The 19,732-nt window shown below is 41.8% G+C and overlaps 1 protein-coding gene across 7 annotated transcripts in view; it reads left to right on the top strand.

Moving 5' to 3' along the window:
• Positions 1-19,732, top strand: part of CLASP1 (cytoplasmic linker associated protein 1) — a 200,300-nt gene that overhangs the window by 150,003 nt on the left and 30,565 nt on the right. For all 7 annotated transcript variants that reach the window (XM_068407464.1, XM_068407463.1, XM_068407465.1 and 4 more), the window contains 2 exons: positions 12,145-12,288; positions 13,550-13,656. In XM_068407464.1, coding sequence (XP_068263565.1) covers positions 12,145-12,288; positions 13,550-13,656 — 251 coding nt within the window. The remainder of the gene's footprint in view (positions 1-12,144; positions 12,289-13,549; positions 13,657-19,732) is intronic.

A 19,732-nucleotide genomic window follows, 5' to 3' on the forward strand; every position in this document is an offset into this window, starting at 1 on the left:
AAAAGTGAGACTTAGTTTTACGTACCTGGCATCTGCAACACAATTTAAAATCACCTTCTCTTCCCAGCCCAGATGTAGAAATAGATTCCAGTAGGAGTTAAAGACTTGGAGATGTACTTGGATTTTAACAAACCCCAAACTTTAAGCATTTCAAAATATAAAACTTGTATGAGATTTTTACACTTTACATGCACTTAAAATGTTGAGTTAATACTAGAGTAAGACATTATTTTGTAACTTTGGAAATAAGGATTTTATTTTTGTTATTAGTGATTATTTGATTCTGATGGAAAGATCACTGGGTGTCAAAGGTGCTGCAGCTGCAGCATTATCTGATAGCTGACACAAGGCTTCAAAGCAGCTTTTTGGGTGCACGCTGTTTGCTTTCTGGCATACGGTTGATTTGATCTAGAGAAAAATGTCTCATCCTCTTTTTCTGAAGACTTTCTGCAGGGATTATTCACACCAGGGTGACTGAAACTTGCTTCTGCAAGATAGTCTGCCTCAGAAAAAAAAAGGGTGACTTTAAATCCTGGCCTTGGATCTGGAATATGCATTTCCATTTTGATGCTTCTGTGTACAAAGTCAGAAAGCATTAAACAGGCAAAGAAGCTGCTTTTCTGTCACAGTTCAAGTAAACCCCAAGCAGTTTCCTCTGCTGGTGGTCTGCGAGAGGGAGTTCTAATTAATTTAAGTAGAAATCTACATTGAAAAGCAAAATCTCTGGGTACTGCTCAGCGAAGAAATATTCCACCATTAGGGGTCATCATTGCTGCATGCAAACTTGAGTCAAGAGTCTGCGGCAGCTGAAAAAATTGGCTGTTCACTGTGAAACTGTGCGATGGTGGAGAGCGGGTGTTCGGTGTCGTGTCCATCCTTCTGTCTGTTTCAAAGACTTGCAGAGCTCTGGCAAAACTTCCAGCAAACTCCACCTCAGCAGTACCTGGGCAAGTGCTTTTGGGGCTGATAAGAGATTACTGATTCTAAATTCTTTTTATTAAACCTGCATGTGACTTGGGTTTGCCTCCGATGCCTGTAGCTTTCCAATAAATTATTACACAGTTGAGCTAACTCAGGCTACTAAAAAGGAATGCCCAGGTGGTCTTTATTTTATCATACTGTTGCTGTACTATGGTTTTATTAAGAACGTAATACAAACCATGGACATTAGAAGAAACACTGCAGCAAAGGATTTATAAGCAATCGTTGGCCATTATCTGTCAGGACTGTAGTTAACAGACTAATAAATTCATTATGCAGTAATCACAGAATCATAGAATTGTTAAGGTTGGAAAAGACCTAAAAGATCTTCAAGTCCAACCATCGACACAATGCCACCATGCCCGCTAAACCATGTCCTGAAGCGCCACATCTAGACGTTTTTTGAACACTTCCAGAGATGGTGACTCCACCACCTCCCTGGGCAGCCTGTTCCAATGCCTAATGACTCTTTCAGTGGAGAAATTCTTCCTAAGATCCAGCCTGAACCTCCCCTGGCGTAACTTGAACTGGATTTTTAAGGGCCAACCCAGACAGATGAAATGTTCTGAAGAGCACTATTAAAAAATCTTCCTCCTTTTTTGGAGACTGTAACTTGGGGAAAAAAAATTACCTTTTTTTATATCAAGATGATTAATTTAAAGATCAGAAGATTCTGCCCTCGTGGAAGGTATTACAGTGGCCTTCAAGAGCTGAGGTGTTCTAAGTGCAAAGCAGACCATGCATTGTAAACATTGTCACAACCTAAAAATGGAGACAGCAGTTGAGATTATGTGGGAGAGGAAGAAGAATCAATTCAGTCTTCAAATGATCAAAGCACTACAAGAGGCCTGTAAAGAGTATAAAATAAGGTAATTTTTCCATAGAATCTGAATTTGAGACCACCAATACAATGAACTCAGCTCCGGCAAGCTGACAAGAACAGACTTTATTTTTGGTACTGAGGAGTCTTGAAATGGATTATATTTTCAGTCAGTAGTGGGATTATCCTTCTATTAGTGATCATCTGTCCATTGCTCCTATTCACTATGTGTGATGGTCATGGAGGTCCCAGCCCCATAGTGTTAAAGCACTGCAGAAAACCAGAAAAAAATAAGGCATTTAGTCTAAAAACCTTTTTCAAACTGAATGATACAGCTTTATTAATAAACTTTGCATATTCTTATGATGACTAATTGAGGACACTTCACCCGTCTGACACCTCGCTTGAACCACAGATCATGTTTTATAGCTGGTGAAATCAGAACGAAACTTAGTCAAAGGAAATGCTGTTGTGCATAAAACAGTTTATGTTCTTGTGTGGAATGATATCTGTAGCTAAACGTAAGCTCTGTTATCACGAGAAAAACATAGAATTACAGAATCAGTCAGGTTGGAAGAGACCTCTGGGATCATCAAGTCCAACCATTGCCCTGACACCACCATGGCAACTAGAGCATGGCACTAAGTGCCATGTTCAGGCTTTTCTTAAACCCCTCCAGAGATGGTGACTCCACCACCTCCCTGGGCAGCCCCTTCCAATGGCTAATGACCCTTGCTGAGAAGAAATTCTCCCTAATGTCCAACCTGAACCTCCCCTGGCGAAGTTTGAGGCTGTGTCCTCTTGTCCTATTGCTGGTTGCCTGGGAGAAGAGGCCAACTCTCACTGTGCTACAGCCTCCCTTCAGGTAGTTGTAGACTGCACTAAGGTCACCTCTGAGCCTCCTCTTCTCCAGGCTAAACACCCCCAGCTCCCTCAGCCATTCCTCCTAGGTCATACCCTCCAGACCCTTCACCAGCTTGGTCGCCCTCCTCTGGACTCGCTCCAACACCTCAACATCTTTCTTGAAGTGCAGGGACATGACATACTTTGAGGAACATACAGTTGGTATTAGAGAGTCATTGACAAAATGTCGTGATTCCCTCTCAGGGCAGAAACCATTTCATCTACTGATGGTAGCCATGAACTATATACGGTCAAAGTTATTGTCAAGCTTTATGTTTAAAATATGGTGAGCTGCAGTGTGTTAAGGGTAAATATTTGTCTTGTTTTAAAGATTGTTAGTACTTACAGGTATTTACTCTGCATTCAAATTAGAATTTACTTCCTGCAAGCAGTGCTAGAAGAAAGGTGAAAGGCATTTGTCCTCCATGCTGAACAAAAGCCATTGGGTACAAAGAGGTCACACAGCACTGCGTGGAGACCTGGGTGGGCTGTGGTGCCAGTGCAAGGAGAGCACCTGTGGGTAGTTTCTGCACATACAGCTGTCTTGCTGCTTTCTTCCCCAAGCAGAACGTATTGATGGGAAGGGCACAGATGAGGATTTCAGATAACTGAGCTCTAATTTTGATTGCACTAGGGTTTAACCTTGTGCGTTGCTCTTGACTTTCGTCTGCCTCAGTTTATTCCTCTCTGTAACAGGGCATTAATTCTGATTTTCTCTGGAAAATGTTTAAGATTTGATGAAGTTGTTTTACAAAAGCCAGTTAATTACCACACAGAAAATGGCAATGCAAATACCGTGATGACTGGTCTGAGGACATTAAGTCAGTAACTTCACCATGTTGTCACGAATATTGCCAGCAAAGTTGTTGTGCAATCCTTACGTAGGTAAAACACTTATTGAATTGGGATGACAGGCTTGGGCTCTGCATGGGAAAATACTTTGATTTTGGAAAAGAGCCATCACTTTGAGAATGGAAATTAAAACAAGGCTTCTGATTTGGCTCTGGCCAAAGCCTAAAGAAGCCTCATGTCCAAGGCTCGGCTGAATGGAAACTTTTATTAAACCTGAGTGCTCAGCATTTGAGGGGGTGGAGTCGTCTGTGAGGGCACAGAGTATCTTAGCGTTTAGGAGGAGCTTGTACAGGCTGAAGGGGAGCAAGGCCTTCCGAGGGGAAGGGCCAGTGACATTGCTTACTGTCTCGTTAATCAGCCGCGCTCTGGTCTTAATGATAAATAGCGACATCTGTATTGCCTGATCGTCATTTGGACTACTTAGTAGGGAAGAAGAAATTTTCTTCTTCTCAAGGAAGAAGAAATGTTTCCTTTGTGCCAGATATCCTGCCTGGCTTCTCTGTTGATGAAACATTCCTACAGTAGTTTTATTTTACAAGCTTGAATGCATTTTTACATGTTATGGGCAGCCTCGTGTCACATGTACATCATGTTCTGCCTTCCACTTATGTAACTGGGAAAACTTCTCCTTTCAACTGCCGCACTCCTTACTGACTTTGGCCAAGCTGCCCTTGAATACAGACAGTGGGTGGGACCTGGTAAGAAACTCGGAACTATTGCAATGAATCAAAAAGCCCGGGAGAGTGCTTGTGTTACTGTGATTTGCATGAAGATGAAGTCCCCCTCAGACTACCTAGGGGTAGGACCTTCCTTGGATTGGCAGCACTGGTTTGCAGGTGAAGTCTAGAGGTGTCCAAAGAAAACGAGTTTGGGATCAGATCTTTTCCTAAAACTGATGGAGAAGCTGTTTATGAATTATACAGGAAGATGAGGAAGATCTCAGAGAGAAAGCTGCAGGTCAGCAGATTCTTCACATGCTCAAACAGGCAGTGAAGATGTATTTACTTCTTTAACTAGTAGTCCTAGATGTCATTTCTTGAGAAATATGGATGTTGTCACTTTGATAAGGAAATCATGTCTATCAATAAAGCCCAGAGCAAGTTTGGATAAAATACTGCTGTGATGTCTACAGGAGGACCAGTAGTAGGAAAGCAAACACTGCTAAGGAGATGAAATTGGGCTCCTTTGCAGCATGATGCCATGAGGCCTCTCAAATCCCTCCTGGAGCTTTAATTTTCCATCTAGCATCAGGCTGATTTGAGCAACTCTGGGACAGAAGCTTCACTGTAAAAGCACTCCCAAAGACTCTTAGTGAGCTGAAATGGTGTCGTTCATCTTTACTGGGGGTGGGCAATAAACGCTGTTGGTTGTGGCCTGTTACAGTAGCAGTGACAAAGAGAATGTTTGCAGAAATGCTTTTGAATGGCAAATTGTTTTAATATTCCCCAGTCGCAAGCCCTTGCCTTTCTGGGTCAGAGACTTCTCCAGCCCTCTTGCAATATTCCTACACCAGATTTGTGTGTCTCATGGACTCCTTGAAGAGCCATGTTACTAGAGAGCCAGGCCTTAAAATTTCGTTTATGGACTTACGGAGTCTTAAATAGGGCTATGTCCATGCTGCTGAGGTCAGCCCTTTAGCCAAAGGGTATTCCTAAAGAAGTCCAACTTGGCCTAAATGCACGGAGAAACTCTTTTCAGGCATTTAAATATAGTCAGTGTTAGGAAAAATAGTGTAATACGTCAAAAATGTCACTTGGTGAACTTCAGTGTTTACTTGATTTAATAGTATTAGTACAGAAGGGATCTCCGTGTCCTAGCTGTGTTTCCAAAACAGTAGCCGTCATTTTCTGTTTGTTTTGAATTTGATGCTAGAGAGCATTGAGAGTCCCAATGTTTTTAGTGTATGCAGTGGGAGGAAAATGGCTTTTGCCAATGGTAGCGGCCAGAAAATCACGACGTGATTATTGGAAACATGGTGCTGGGGTAGATTTCCTTAAAATGAATCTCTTCGCTTTATACAGCCTTCTAGCATCCTTTGAGTTAAAGCAGTTTGTGATATAAGCACATTTTCTTGGTTTGCTTGAAACAGCAAGAGCTAGTGCATGATAATGCAAGAGAATAAATGGCTTCACGGACTGTGTGTGCTCCTCATGCTTATATTATGTGTACGTGCATAATATGTTTGCATGTACATGTCATTTATATAAATACACACACACCCCCCTACATAGGTACAGGTGAGGTACAAAAGGCCATTTTGTAAGGAGCGAAGTTACTCAGAGTAGCCTTCATCAGCTGGACTCCTAGGATAACATCTGGCTCTCCAGAAATAATGCACAATTTTTGCCGTGGTCTTTGCTGTGCCCAGGTCACAGAAGAACAGCACGCAGAAGGAGCTGTAATCCATTATAGGACAGTAATCTGAATATGGGATGATTCGGTGCTGCGTAGTTTTTGCTGGCACTTCTTTGAGATGCCTTTGACACATGTAATGCAACCACCCATGACTTGTAAAAGCCTTTCATGATATGTTGTGTGCTGTAGAAGACACAATAACAATGTGGATTTAATCTGTACGTGAAGTCTGTATTTAAATCTGTTAAACAAATTCTTCCTTTTCAGGATGTGGGTGTAAAGAGCATATTCTAACAGAAGTCTCTTGGGAAAACTGTGTGTTTGAAAACTTGTGCTCAAGCTAGCGTGCTTGGATTATGTATGAACTCATGAAGCCATTGTGCTTCAGATTACCATATCAGTAATGTGGATGTCCACACTCATCTGATTCTAGACCTGAAAAAGGAGCAAGCAGGAGGTCTGGTTTGGTAGATAGCTTAGTGCCAGCTAACATTGAGTTGTCTGCTGGAAAGTACCCTTAACACTTGTTTGGAGCTTGCAGACACTTGTTTAACATCAGCTACGCTCATCAGAGAATCGAAGCATTGCCCTACGCCAATGTGTGCTGATACAAGCTAATACAACGTGTCACTGCTGCCTCTTATCTCAGTGGATCTATATTCGATCTGCAGTTTAGTATAACTCAAAGTGACATGAGAGAGAGCTGCTCTGTTCCAGTGTGCCTTAAGTTACTAAAACCACATTTGTCTTTGATTAATTTCACCATCCAGTCTATCAATCAATGAGGTTGGAAGAGACCTCTGGGATCATCGAGTCCAACCATTGCCCTGACACTACCATGTCAACTAGACCATGGCACTAAGTGCCATGTCCAGTCTTGTCTTAAACACCTCCAGAGATGGTGACTCCACCACCTCCCTGGGCAGCCCCTTCCAATGTCTAATGACCCTTTCTGAGAAGACATGCTTCCTACCTCTGCATATAAGCATCCAAAACTCTCCATCAAACCACTATCCATCCTGGTCTCCAATGGCAGTGCAGCACTGCCTAGGCTCTGCACCTCAGCGGAGGTTTTCAAGTGGTTGTGGAGGCCATGAGGAGCAAAGCCTTGTGAGGAGGACTAAGGGATGATCTGTAAACCTGAGAGTTGTGGCTGAATTTAATTTTGAGCCAGTGCTGCCCACTGCTGAAAGGAATGTTCTTCTGGATAAATCAAATATTAATGCTTTTTGTTCCTTGAAATTAAGCAAGTAACTGATCAAAACTCTTCTGCAAAAAGATAACATGTGTACTGTTTAGATGATTTACTTGAAATCTATGCTTTCTTTAAATAATGTCAACTTTCCTGTTTGTCACACCCAGACCATGCATAGTTGGGTGGGTGAGGATTTGCCAGCTAGGACAACTACAGCTTCCTCAGGGCCTGGTGAAGGAAACTTGGAAGAGAAATGTAAACAGGTAGACTAAAAGCAGTGTGCACTAATCACACTAATCTTGTTTGCAGTCTCAACTCAACTGTCTAGCTGTGTAAAGAGACCTTGACTGGGAGCCTGAAAAAAGTGTGTGTGTCTGTGGAGTAATTTTTGGCTTTGGTGTGCTTTTCTGTTAACTCTCTTGTTGTAGTCCCTCGTGAACAATGAGGCTCTGATGTCTTCCCCATTTATGGGGCTGGCACTGTTGCAAGCCCATCACCAATAGAAGTTTGGGTAACTTGAAAACTGCTTTCATGTAGCTCAGGCAAGTAGCTGCTTATTCTGCTTGGTCTGTTGGACCAGCGACAGCAGCACTTGTATTAAGCGTAGGTCACTGACCACGTTTACTCTCTAGAATCAATGGATTTTTCCAGTTAACCTTGATCTTTTTGCTTCATGAGCCCAAACCGTTTCAAAGAGACTTTAGTAGAATTCAACCAAGTTGCAGAGGTTACCGATTTTGATAAATCTGTCCAACACCCTCTGTCTAGGTGAAAACAAAAACCAAAAGCTGCTGAAGCATTTGTGTCCCTTTAGCAGCTGACACTGTTGGACAGCATGAATTGCATTGACCAAAGTGTGAAACTTCAGGAGCTGCTATCAGCTTGTGGAACCTGATCTCTCACTGCATTGTTAGAAGGAAAATAATGAAGTTACATAAGTGATCCTTTGCAAATGGTTCAAGAACCTGACGTGGAGCCAGACCCCCTCACTAGAACAGTCAGGCTCTGAAGTCACTGGAGTTTCTCCAGCTCAAGCCAGCAGAGAACTACTTCATTAAAATTAGATAATCTGTAGGGTCTACGTTATATGTCACTGAAAGGAGATGGATTAGTGGTCCACACTAATGGTACAGGGACACAAAGGCAAGGGAAAATTCAGATATTATTCTTTCTTCAAACTATATATCATCAAGCACGAGTGTTGCATGGAGAATGTTTGTACATTGTGTACAGAAATAAGTTTTTTAATTGCTTGTTTTAAATTTATCTATTCCTTGAGTAATCCAATGAAACAAGGGCCAAGATTTTCAGAAGTGACCAGTGATTCTGAGATTATGAAAATGTCCTCTGGTTTGTCACAAGGTGAAAATCCACACATTTAAAACTCTTAGAAACATTATCTGTCAAAGATGTCCTTTGACTGGATAAATGAAACTTAAAGGATCATCAAGGGTGTCCAGATCTAATTATTAGACAGCTATAGAAATGCTGTTCCTGACGCTCTTCGTTACTGAAATAAAATTAACTGTATTAGAACTGGGAAGTATTACAAGAGTGAAACTTGGAGCATGTTATAAATGTGATTTCAAGCTGGCGTGGACCTTCCAGCTTTTGAGGTTGGTGGTAAGTGTTCCTGATTTTATGGTAGCAGGGACCAAGGCCTTAAGTAGGAAATCATGGCTGAACTTTCAAATAATGGCTTTTGCCTGAAATAAACCTACAAGTGCAGTTGGATGGCTGAGGACTATTTAAAAAGAACATAGCCAAGGTTAACCCACGTAGCTCCAGCATTGCTTTTCAGAGCTTTAATGAAGCACCACTCCCAGGCTGCAGTAGTACTTGGCTTTATTTCTAGAATCGGAGCCTATAGGTCTGCTTTCCTTCAGGCCACATAAGACTGTAAGCATTGTGAGCGACTGTTTAGTGCTCCATTCAAAGCCCAGTGGCCTTTTTGCAGGCAACAGCAAAGCTACTGAAGAGCACCACGTACACAGAATCACAGAATCAATGAGATTGGAAGAGCCCTCTGGGATCATCGAGTCCAACCATTGCCCTGACACCACCATGGCAACTAGACCATGGCACTAAGTGCCATGTCCAATCTTTTCTTAAACCCCTCCAGAGATGGTGACTCCACCACCTCCCTGGGCAGCCCCTTCCAATGGCTAATGACCCTTGCTGAGAAGAAATGCTTCCTAATGTCCAACCTGAACCTCCCCTGGCACAGCTTAAGGCTATGTCCTCTTGTCCTATCGCTAGTTGCCTGGGAGAAGAGGCTGACTCCCACTTCACTACAACCTCTCTTCAGGTAGTTGTAGACTGCACTAAGGTCACCTCTGAGCCTCCTCTTCTCCAGGCTAAACACCCCCAGCTCCCTCAGCCGTTCCTCCTAGGTCAGACCCTCCAGACCCTTCACCAGCTTGGTGGAAGACAACCTGTATTTTGTGCAAAGAGGGAGGGTGGACACAGTCCTGTTTTCATTAAAGCCAAAACAAAGCAGTGGAACAAAATTGAAGTGACTTCTGGGAGCTGAAACTTCCCTCAGGTACTCCTGTAGCACGACGTCTGTGCTATCAGTGTTTGTGTCTTAGGGTTAAACTCTACCAATTAGATAACTCTCTGCTTCAACGTGAAGCCACAGGATCATAAAGTCCCTGCTGGAGCTTTGGGGAAGATTTTGCTCAGATCTGAGAGATGCATCTTAGACCTCTCTGGCACACAAGAAAGGTACTTCCAGAACGTTGCATCGCAGAGCGTGTCTGCTCTTGAGCCTGTTTTCCTCTGTTTACATAGGAGGTCTCCAAGGATGACCTTATTTCTAACCCATTGATATGTGGGACAAATGTATCTTAAATCCTTTCCTGTCTCACTCTACCTCGAGCAGCTCCTGACTTATCAGTTGATATCTCTAGATACTCTAGTCTGAGCAATCTTTCAACCTGGGAAACCTTGATCAATTTTCGTGGGTTTTTTTGTTTTTTTTTTAATCTCAGTGAATATGAGATCTGCTTGTTCTGACACAGATGATCTGCATGTCCTCTCCTAACCATCTGGGATACGCATGCCATTCACAAACGGGAATGTACTTTGGCATGAGTTGTCGCTTTGCATTCAGTTCAACGTACTGATTGTTGTTCTGAGATCTCTTGTTTGCAGTGATATTTTTATTACAGAAAATACTGTGCTGGTGAAAACTTAAAAGTTCTTGGATCAAAATGGACAGAAATATACGTCCTTGTTGGATACTAGGCAGAGTTGCCCAAAACTTCAGCTCAGAGGAGGGTAGAGCATGGAGTTAAGAAAGCCATGGGGAAAATTATCTCCCCACTTCTTTCACCTCAGATCTTTAGTGTGACGTGAATAATGACATGCTTTTTGTGTTCAAGTCAGTGAGAGTTTTGGCAGGAGGCAGCATGATCCATCTGGAATGAAGAGTCTGAAGACCTGTTGTTCGCTGCAGTCCTTGGAAGCCTGTTGAGTGTTGTGTGCCTCAGTTTCTTTGTTGGCCATATGAAAAGGATGTTACTTACCAAACTTTCATGGATGGAAAATGTTTTTCTATACACAGCTGTGTTACTGCAAATTGGGGCTGATAGCAGAAGGAACAGCAGAGCTTGAATTGCAGTTTGCACAGTGAAACAATGAGGTGCTTTGATTCCCCACTATGAAAGGGTTTTTGTGTACCCAAGTTCATCATCTGCTAAAGGATTCCACTTCACAGAGAACAGCAGATACACTTAATTATTGCAACTTTACAAACACATTTGTAAAAGCTCCTTTGAATTGATGAGAACAACGAATGTACAGTTATCGCCACAGCAGTAAATTATATTTTTACCCTCTTCAAAGTTCTTTTTCATTTTTAGGAAGCTTTAGAAAGTTCCTGAAAGGTCAGACACCAAGTGTCCGCTCTTCCTAAGCCTATATGTACGCTGTTCCAAAAGAAGAGCTTTGCTTCTTACTTTGTGAGCCTAAGCCACTGCTTTTTATTCTGGAGGTTAATATATCAATGGCTACACCCCCGTTGGAGAAGGTAGTGCTGCAGACCATCAGAGATCCTTCTTCATTGCTTCATTTTTATCATTCTTTTAATCAATTTCTATATTTTTGTATATTTTCAAGGCAAAGACGGGGGAAAAAAAACAGAATTGGTGAAATCCACATGGTTTTCGTGCTGCTAGGGAAGTCTAGTTAGGAACGTGTGATGTGCACTTTGATTTATTCTGCTTCCATTCCCGTTTGATTCCGTTGTCTTAGTTCAGGATGCGCAGAGCTATGTTTGCTCGTGGGGTTAGTGGAGATACTGTTTTGGCAGCTCTTCTTCCAGGCAGACAGGGTAAACCCTGTCCAGTGAACTTAATGGTAAAATTCTCAATTGTTTCAGTGGTACCCTGGTTTCACTTATGAGATCTAGGGAATCTGGTGGGGTTTAGCCTCTCCATGGATGAGAGAAAGGTGGTTCTCACCACTTGAGCTGAAGTCTTCTGTTGTGAAACAGTCCCAGTGGTGAGACTTGTAAGGTGAGGTGGGAAAACAGAAGCAGGGATTGTCTGTCTGATGAAACAAGCTTGTCAGATCCTTAGGAAGAGGAGAGGTTGGGTGGGAAGAGAACTAGTCCCATTCGCATTTAAAATAGAAAGCATGGGAATGACAAATTGCAGTCCTAGATTCTTCGTACTTATCTGAGCCTCTGGTTTTTGTTTCTTGTAAATTTTTGCAGTAACTTGTTCAATTGAAATATGTACTGGACAGGACAAGGGTAAGATGTTCTCACTAGCTGTGAATAGTTGTACGGCTTCACACCTGAGAAGTTAATGATAGACATGCAAAAGTATATTGTAAGCTCTAAGAAGTGTAACTGCAGCAGTTAGCAATTCCTTCTGACACATCACAAAGAATATGTCAAAAATCTGTCTAGTATGGGAGTCTTCTTTTTGAATGAAACGCACATCATTTACTGTAAGAATAATTACCTACAGAATGCATATTCTTTTCAAAGAATAAAAACTGATGGTCTCTTCTTTCTTCTTCTTTCCAGGCAGCACAAATAGTCCTGATTTCTCTTTTTGAACTGAACACTCCCGAGTTTACCATGTTACTTGGTGCCTTGCCAAAAACATTCCAGGATGGTGCTACCAAGCTTCTGCACAACCACCTCAAGAACTCCAGTAACACCAGTGTGGTGAGAGGCCCTTGTCCTTGCAAGCAGCAGAGCCCCAAAGACAGCAGCTCATTGATAAGCTGTTGCAGATGTTCAGTAGCATGAATTATCTGTAGCTGTTGTCTTGAAGCAGTATGGCAACAGAGGCTTCTGTTTGATGTTGCTTTTATAGGGACTACTAAAACAAAAAACTCAGTTATTTTTAAATTTAATATAGTCATAACTAGTACAGATTAAAAAACAATTGCTGAGAAGTGCATGAAGTGCATGAAAGTTGGTAGAGTTTGTGCTTTCAAGTTGGTTGTGCTGTTGAAAATCCTGCCACTGATGATCTCTTGGCTAAAACAGAGATCCTGATCCCATAGATTTTCTGGGCTTACCACTACTATTGAAATCAGTTTAATAACAGATGTATTGTCTGCTAAGAAGCTTGGAGTATCTTTGATGTGACCTACTAGGCCTCCTCAGTCTACACCTGTTACCTTACGTTTTGTTTTTTTTTGTGAAGCTTTTACATATTTTTATTTAGGATTTAAGTATCCTTCTAAACTTTTCCTCCCAGAGCAGCAAGGATTAGGGTATTTTTTGCCTTTTTTGTGTGGATCTCTTGTGAAATTTGCTGGAATTTGAGCCCTCCCATCTTTGCACTTCCACAGGGACAAGCAGACCTTTGTTTTAAGCTAAAACTGCAGTGTTAGGCTTCCAGGCAAATGGACTGGATTCTCTACTCCCTTCCACCTTGTGTGAAGTGTCAGAATTGGGAGCATTTTCTCCTCATTTTGCTGTGGTATAAATGATTGTGCAGGACAGTGGAAAAATGATAAGTTAGATTGCTTACTTATGCTCGTAAGAAGCACAATCAGAATGCTTTAGACAATGCAGAAAATAGCTGTGTAATTAAATTGTTAAATTGCCAGGGTAATGGTCTGCATACTTTGGAGCCTGGAAAATAGTATCTGAGAAGCATGGTAGCTTGGTGGATTGATAAACCATTTCTCTGGTGGTATTTGCAGGCCATATGTGTTGTGTAGTTAAGATTGGAGGTTCCGTGGATTGTAGAAAAGTGCATATGTACTTTCTTGATCCTCAGAGCAGTACCTTCAAGAAGATATTAATGACTACATGAACCATGGCTGCAGATTTTTAGGTCAAGAGCCAGAACCAAACTGCGCTAAGCTTGTCTAGCACAAACAAAGGCAATATTCGGACCTGTGGTTGTTGTCTGCTCCTGCCTCTGCATTGCAACACGTTGCTAATCCCTGTTTTTCTGCTTCTATGCCAGGGTTCCCCCAGCAATACCCTTGGTCGGACTCCTTCCCGGCACTCCAGCAGCAGAACCAGCCCTTTAACTTCACCTACCAACTGTTCCCATGGTGGACTGTCTCCAAGGTAATGTGGCCGGCTAATTAAACCACTTGCAAAATATTAAAGGATTTCAACACTGAGCATGCATTTGCAGAATATGACTCACTTTGAAAGCAAAAACAAGACCAAAAGTTTACAGTAGATTGCTCCAAAGAAACAGGATTTTGAACATGATAATACATGGTTGGTGACTGACTTCAGTGTTCCAGTCCTCATGTTATCTGTGTGATCTTAATGTCTTTTCTTATAATATTAGTTTTCTTTCATAACTAGGCCTTCTCCACAATCACATTTGTGGGTTCAATAAAGGTAATATCAAATGGCAGCATTAGGAATGAGGTCTTGTTGAGGTTGCAGATATCACAAATTATATGATGACTTTCAGGTCAAGGGTTTCAGATTGCATCTATTTTTTAGGTATGCCCTTGTGATCAGTAATTCATCTGACTGTAGTGCAGTGCTTGTGCTGCTTAGAGAAGTACTGAATCTCCTGTTCCCCTCTTATGCTTTGTGAGGATGCAGAACAAGCAGAGGTGGTGACTGTCACCAGCAGAACAACGGCTTGATCCTTTGGGCAGCAGGTCTGTTGCAACCAGGTGTTCTGCTCAAGCTGCAGATGCTACCCTAGAATACAGTGGTTGACTCCAGAACTTTTTATTGAGCAAACATGGACTCTTGGATATTGGGAATGTACATTTTTCGCACTATAAAAACTTAGAGCAGAGGAGATAGGAATCTAAACATTGTGCTCTGCGACCACAGAAATATTGGAGGAAAGTCTTAGGTTGTTACCTGGACAGGCTTTGATTCATGATGGGAAAGCTTAAAAGCTGCTGCTCTTGTCTGCGTACCCTGACTCTCCATGGGAGGTCACTTCCCTTTGTCATAGAAGAGACAGAAGGAAACATGTTGGGTGAGGACTGCAGTTTGTAGTCCATGTGGTAATTTACACTGAAATCTGTTAATCAGCCCTGTTGTGACTTGCTAAACCCTTGCTAAAACATGCTTAGACATGTGAGTTCCCATGTGTCAGGAAAAACAAAGGCTTTTAGCCTTTAATGAGTAGTTATACTAATTCCAGCGGCATATGAGGAGCACATGGGGTTTCCTGAGAAAATTTTGGATATCTAAATATATCTTTGTGACCCCTAAATCTGCTGTAATCCAAAACTAGACCAAGAGGTTGCAAGCCAAGGTTGAGTCCGCCTATTAGGAGTTTTTTCAACAAAGGTTTCATTAAGAAATTAAGTGGTAGAGTTTCAGGGGAATGGTTCCAACTCTTTTGCTTCCTTTTTAACTAGTTTGAGCATTGTTGCCCTGCTGATTTCTGTCATGGGGAATTACAAACTGAAATATGTCTCCCCGTGGTTATGTTGTGGTTTTGCTGGCCACGTTTGCATGAGGCACCTATTTTATAAATCCATGACCTTTTACCGTGCTTTTTTTGGGTTTTGCCATTGGGACACAACTCTGTTTTGCCGCTTCACTCGCTGCTTTTCAATTTATCTTTGCATTCTTCTCACCTCTTGATGTCAGGATGCTTGTATCAAAATATTGATTGAAGCATTCAGCGTACACTTCATACTTTGTTGTTGCTGTTGTTTTCTAGAATTTTGGGTTTAGGAACTGGAGGTTTTTTTCCCCCATGTGATATGTTCTCAAGGAATAGTAGAGAAGGCATGTAGTTCCAGAGCATTCTGCCATTAAGTTGTCAAGATCAAAACTGCCACTGGTACAGTGGCCCAAGAATTTCCTTTAGAAAACAATAGTTCCTTTAATTTTTCTAATGAGTTCTTGGAGATGTTGATCCAAAAATTCAGGTGTCTTTTCAAGAAGTGTGTCCTGCTTCCTTGCTGGATTTAGTTATTCAAGAGTGATGTGTAGACATTACTCTTCAACGATAGGTAAAGGTGGAAGCTGCTGTAAAAGCTCTTTAAAATATCCAGGGGAGAAGTTATTTTTTTAGTGAGTGACCTCTGAGCAGTAACAGTAGCTGCAGATTTTTACCATTTGCAGAAAAGGCAGTGGCAAGTACTGCAAATCAGGGGCAGTAGCTTCTGATGCTCTGCTGGACTGTATCCTTCTTGAAAATGTCTTGTGTAGCACAGTTTGAGCATGGTCCTGACTTACAGAACAAGGCAGAACTTAGCTCTGTTTCTGAAGAGTTACATGTGGTTGTCCTTCTTTCAGAAGAAAGGCTTTGGAAGATGTGCTAACAGATTACGGGAAGTGAGGTACGCTGCAGTACTGCAGTTGTTGGTATGGATCCTTCTGTGTCATGTTTCCATTACAAATGCTTGTTGTTTGCTATTCACATGGTGTAGAATGGGACTTTTCTCTACAAACTTGGAAAACGAGCACACCCGAGTCATTCTGATAGTGTAAAAGGATAAAGGTTCCCACGATGTCTCTGTGTAGCCCTCCTCTGAAACTAGGCTTGGCTTTACATTTTTATGGGACCCGTTGCCAAAGGGCTGTACCAAGGTTGTGTTTGCCAGCTGCTTCCTAGGGTGCTCCCTGTATGGGCCCTGCTTTCCTTGTCCATGTCTGTCTTGTACAGAGTGCAGTGAGTTGAAGATTATCTCCAGTTCTTAATACCAGCTTTGGTTTTAAAGATTATACTTCCCTTTGAATTTTTTTCTTGATGCATAGATTGGAGGAGTCATGGCTAGAGATGCACGTGTCTTTGGGGCTGGGATATGTGTAGAAAGGATAGTTTGGGTCCTGTAGGAATATAAAAATGCTGCTCTCCCTTATTGCTAATGGTTTGTGGGTGATACCCTCAATATTGATCAGCACGGCTTCATGGATACTGACTTTCCATAGTATGTGTGTACGCCATTGCCCTTAGGTCACATGACTTCTCCCATAGACTTGCCATCACAACTGAACTCCAGACGACTGATTTCTTATTTTTTTTGTGTGTGTGTATTTGTGCATACATGTATTTGAGCTCTCTGGATAGAGTCTGAATGTTTCAGTTGAACTGGACTTTGCAGATGCAAACAGCTAATTTGCCTATCCAGATGATAACATCTGCTTAAGTATCCCCTGATGTTAGTGTCTTCAGAAGGATAATGTGCTTTCAGGGCCTTGGGCAGAGTCCTCCCTTCTTCTGCTTTCATTTACTCCCATCCAGTTCTGCTTCATGATCACTAGAACATATCCACTGCATCTGTGAGTTACTTCTGCATTTGTACCTGCTTTTTTTGTCTTGACAGTTTTAATTTTTGAGGAGAGGAGTTATGGAGGAAAGAGGTGTTTTCTGAGGAAGAAAAGCAGGGGAGGGCACTTGGGAAGACTGAAAATATTTGGGGAAAAAAAACAGACTGAGATGAATGGCTTGAGTTTGTGTTGGACAAGGAAAATCTGAGATTTAGTAAATGGTGTAGTATGAAAAAAAAGGAAAATACTAAGTTGTGAAGTTCTTCAGTGTAGGAACACCATTCTGAATATCAAATGAACTTCTGTAAACTCAAATGTTACGTTCAGGTTGTGAATGTTCACCTAGAATTCTGTAGGAATATTTGAAGGAATATCAAATTAATAGATTTGCCCTACTATTTCTGCCTTCATTAGTAGCCTGGAAACCTGTGCATCGTTCCAATTATTAAAAAAAAAACCAACAAATTTAGTCCTTCAAAGATCTCTAGAGGAAATGCATAAAAATAAAAGGCTAAGAATTTTATTTGGCTGTGTAAGTGTACGCGCTTGTTTATTCACTGGCAATAGAAAATACCATTAAAAATAAAACTTGACAGTTTCAGTATTAAGTCGAGCAAGGCAGGGCATGGAAAAAGAATTAAAATAAGCCATCCACGTTATACAATAAAGACAAGCCTGCATTGTTTGGTGGCCCATTTGCAGGTAGGTGGGACCTGACCTGTGGGACTTCTGGTCAGATGTCTGGGTGTCTGGTGTATTTCCGTGATAGCTGGTGTAATAGCCATGGGTTTTGATTGCTGGTTAACGAGTGACTTTCTTGACACCACTCTTCAGAGGAGTTTTCAACTGGCTTTGCTGCTGTTTGCACTGGAGCAATTCTTGACTTGTTTGCCGCTTCTGATCTTGCAATATCTTTCGCTCGTGTATACGCAAATGCGACTTTCTGAGACAGTGTACTTAATAGAAACAAAGCGGTGTCCTGAATACTCCACCAGCTCAAGCATCTGTATTGTCATCGAGAAGATGCTTTTGAAAATCCGTGTACCATAAAGGGAACGGGACAAAAGCAAAAGTTATACAAATTGGCCCAGGGATGGATGCCTTGACCCAAAGGCACAGGATCAAACAGTAACCAGAAGGGGCTTGTGGAAGTTTGATGAGAGATCTGAATCAGTTTAGAGGCTGACTTCATCCAGTCTTTCCAGGTTTGTCTGCTGAGACCTGGGCCAAGTCCCCAGTTTACATGATATGTTTACACTCTAGACTGACTTTCACTTGCGTATTTGGAATCGGTTTGAATCTGGTGAAATAGGATCAGATCTTAAGCCCTACAAAGGTTTGCTGGTTTTGTAGGGCCTGATTGCAGGCTCTTGTAGAGGCAGCAAGAGCCAAACTTGACAAGCTACCTTTGGGTGTCTGATAAAAAAAAAATCAAATCCAATTTTCCTTTCTTCCAAGGAAATCCTGTTACTCGTGAATACCTGCTTAGAGTTTGAATACAGATGCGTGTTCAGGGATTGTTCACTTAGAACATGTAAGAATTGTTTAGAGAGGCTATATCCATTTGTAAAATTTCATGGTTAGTACAAGCAGGGACTATTTTTCTGCGAACCATATCATTATGTTAGGAATGAAAGTGGAAGTGAATAATAAAGGCCAAAACAATGACTTATGGGGCTCAATGGAGTATTCTTGTTTAATTTTGTTTCTATTAATTTTTTCTCTCTCTCCAAGGCAGCATGACAGCACTAAGCCACTCAGATTATAGTTTCTTTTTTTTTTTCTCCCTCTCCTTTCTCTGTTTTTTCTTCTCTTTCGTTTCTCCTCTGATCACGGCAGTCGGTTCTGGGGTTGGAGTGCAGACGGGCTGTCGAAGCACCCCCCTTCCCTTTCTCAGCCTAACTCCATCCCCACTGCTCCTTCCCACAAGACTTTCAGACGCTCTTACTCTCCCAGGTAATAAGCTACCTGTTAAACCAACTTGTCTGAGATGTCACAGTATTGTTTACCTTTCACGCTGTGGGATTTGTTCAAATGTGAGAAATTATTTGCAGAAGCTCAGGTTGGAAAAGGAAAAGAGATGATGAGAGCTTTCAGAGAGATGGCAGGCAGCCGCTTGCTTGCTTCTTGGGGAAGATGCAGCACGCAAGTGGGAGAAAAAAAAGTGGATTTTTCCAGACTCTTCCTCCCTGCCAGGTTCCTGACTGGGTGTACGTTTCACAGTTGGTTTCCCACGCAGAACACAGTTGCTGAGCACTTTCGGCAGGCACTGGTTGTGTTATAATACCACAAGCAAGGTCTTTCAACTTGGCTGCACTGTGCAGCCAAGGCATAGAGGCAAATACAGCTCAGTAGTGATTCCGCATCTTGTAGTGAACCTCAGTAGGACAGTGAGGATGGAGCTTGCAGATGTGATTTTACCAGCTGCTTGCACAATGTGGTTGTGGAACATCTTGGAAATGTGTAGTACTCAAATTAAAATTGTCCTCACCACAAGTTTTAGAGGTTATTGATTGCTAATTTTGACATCTCTTCTTCCTCCTGTGCCCTCACATTTTGTTCCAATCTACATACATATCCTTAATCAGTAGACTGGACTAAAGCTGTATACTGGTTTTAATCAAAAAAAAAAACCCTTCTGAATACAAATTAATGGGTCAGACCTCTATGTTAAATTCCTTGGATTTTTTTAAGTTTATACTCTGACAACAGGCTTTCTGTAGATGTGGTTTCTCCTGACTTAAATATACTGATTGCCTGAGGAAGGACTGTATAGTAGTTTCCTTGAAGCAGGAAGTTCCTGATGAAAAACTATTGAAAGAAAAGCAAATGAATTGTTCTTTGAGGGCTCAAAATCTGGGAATCTGTGACATCTGAGAGAGAAAATGAAAAGCCATAGTCTGTACCTCTATGAATACCTGCAGAATTAAAAATG

The sequence above is a fragment of the Nyctibius grandis genome, chromosome 9 (genome assembly GCF_013368605.1).
Source record: "Nyctibius grandis isolate bNycGra1 chromosome 9, bNycGra1.pri, whole genome shotgun sequence".
Taxonomy (NCBI): Eukaryota; Metazoa; Chordata; class Aves; order Nyctibiiformes; family Nyctibiidae; genus Nyctibius; species Nyctibius grandis.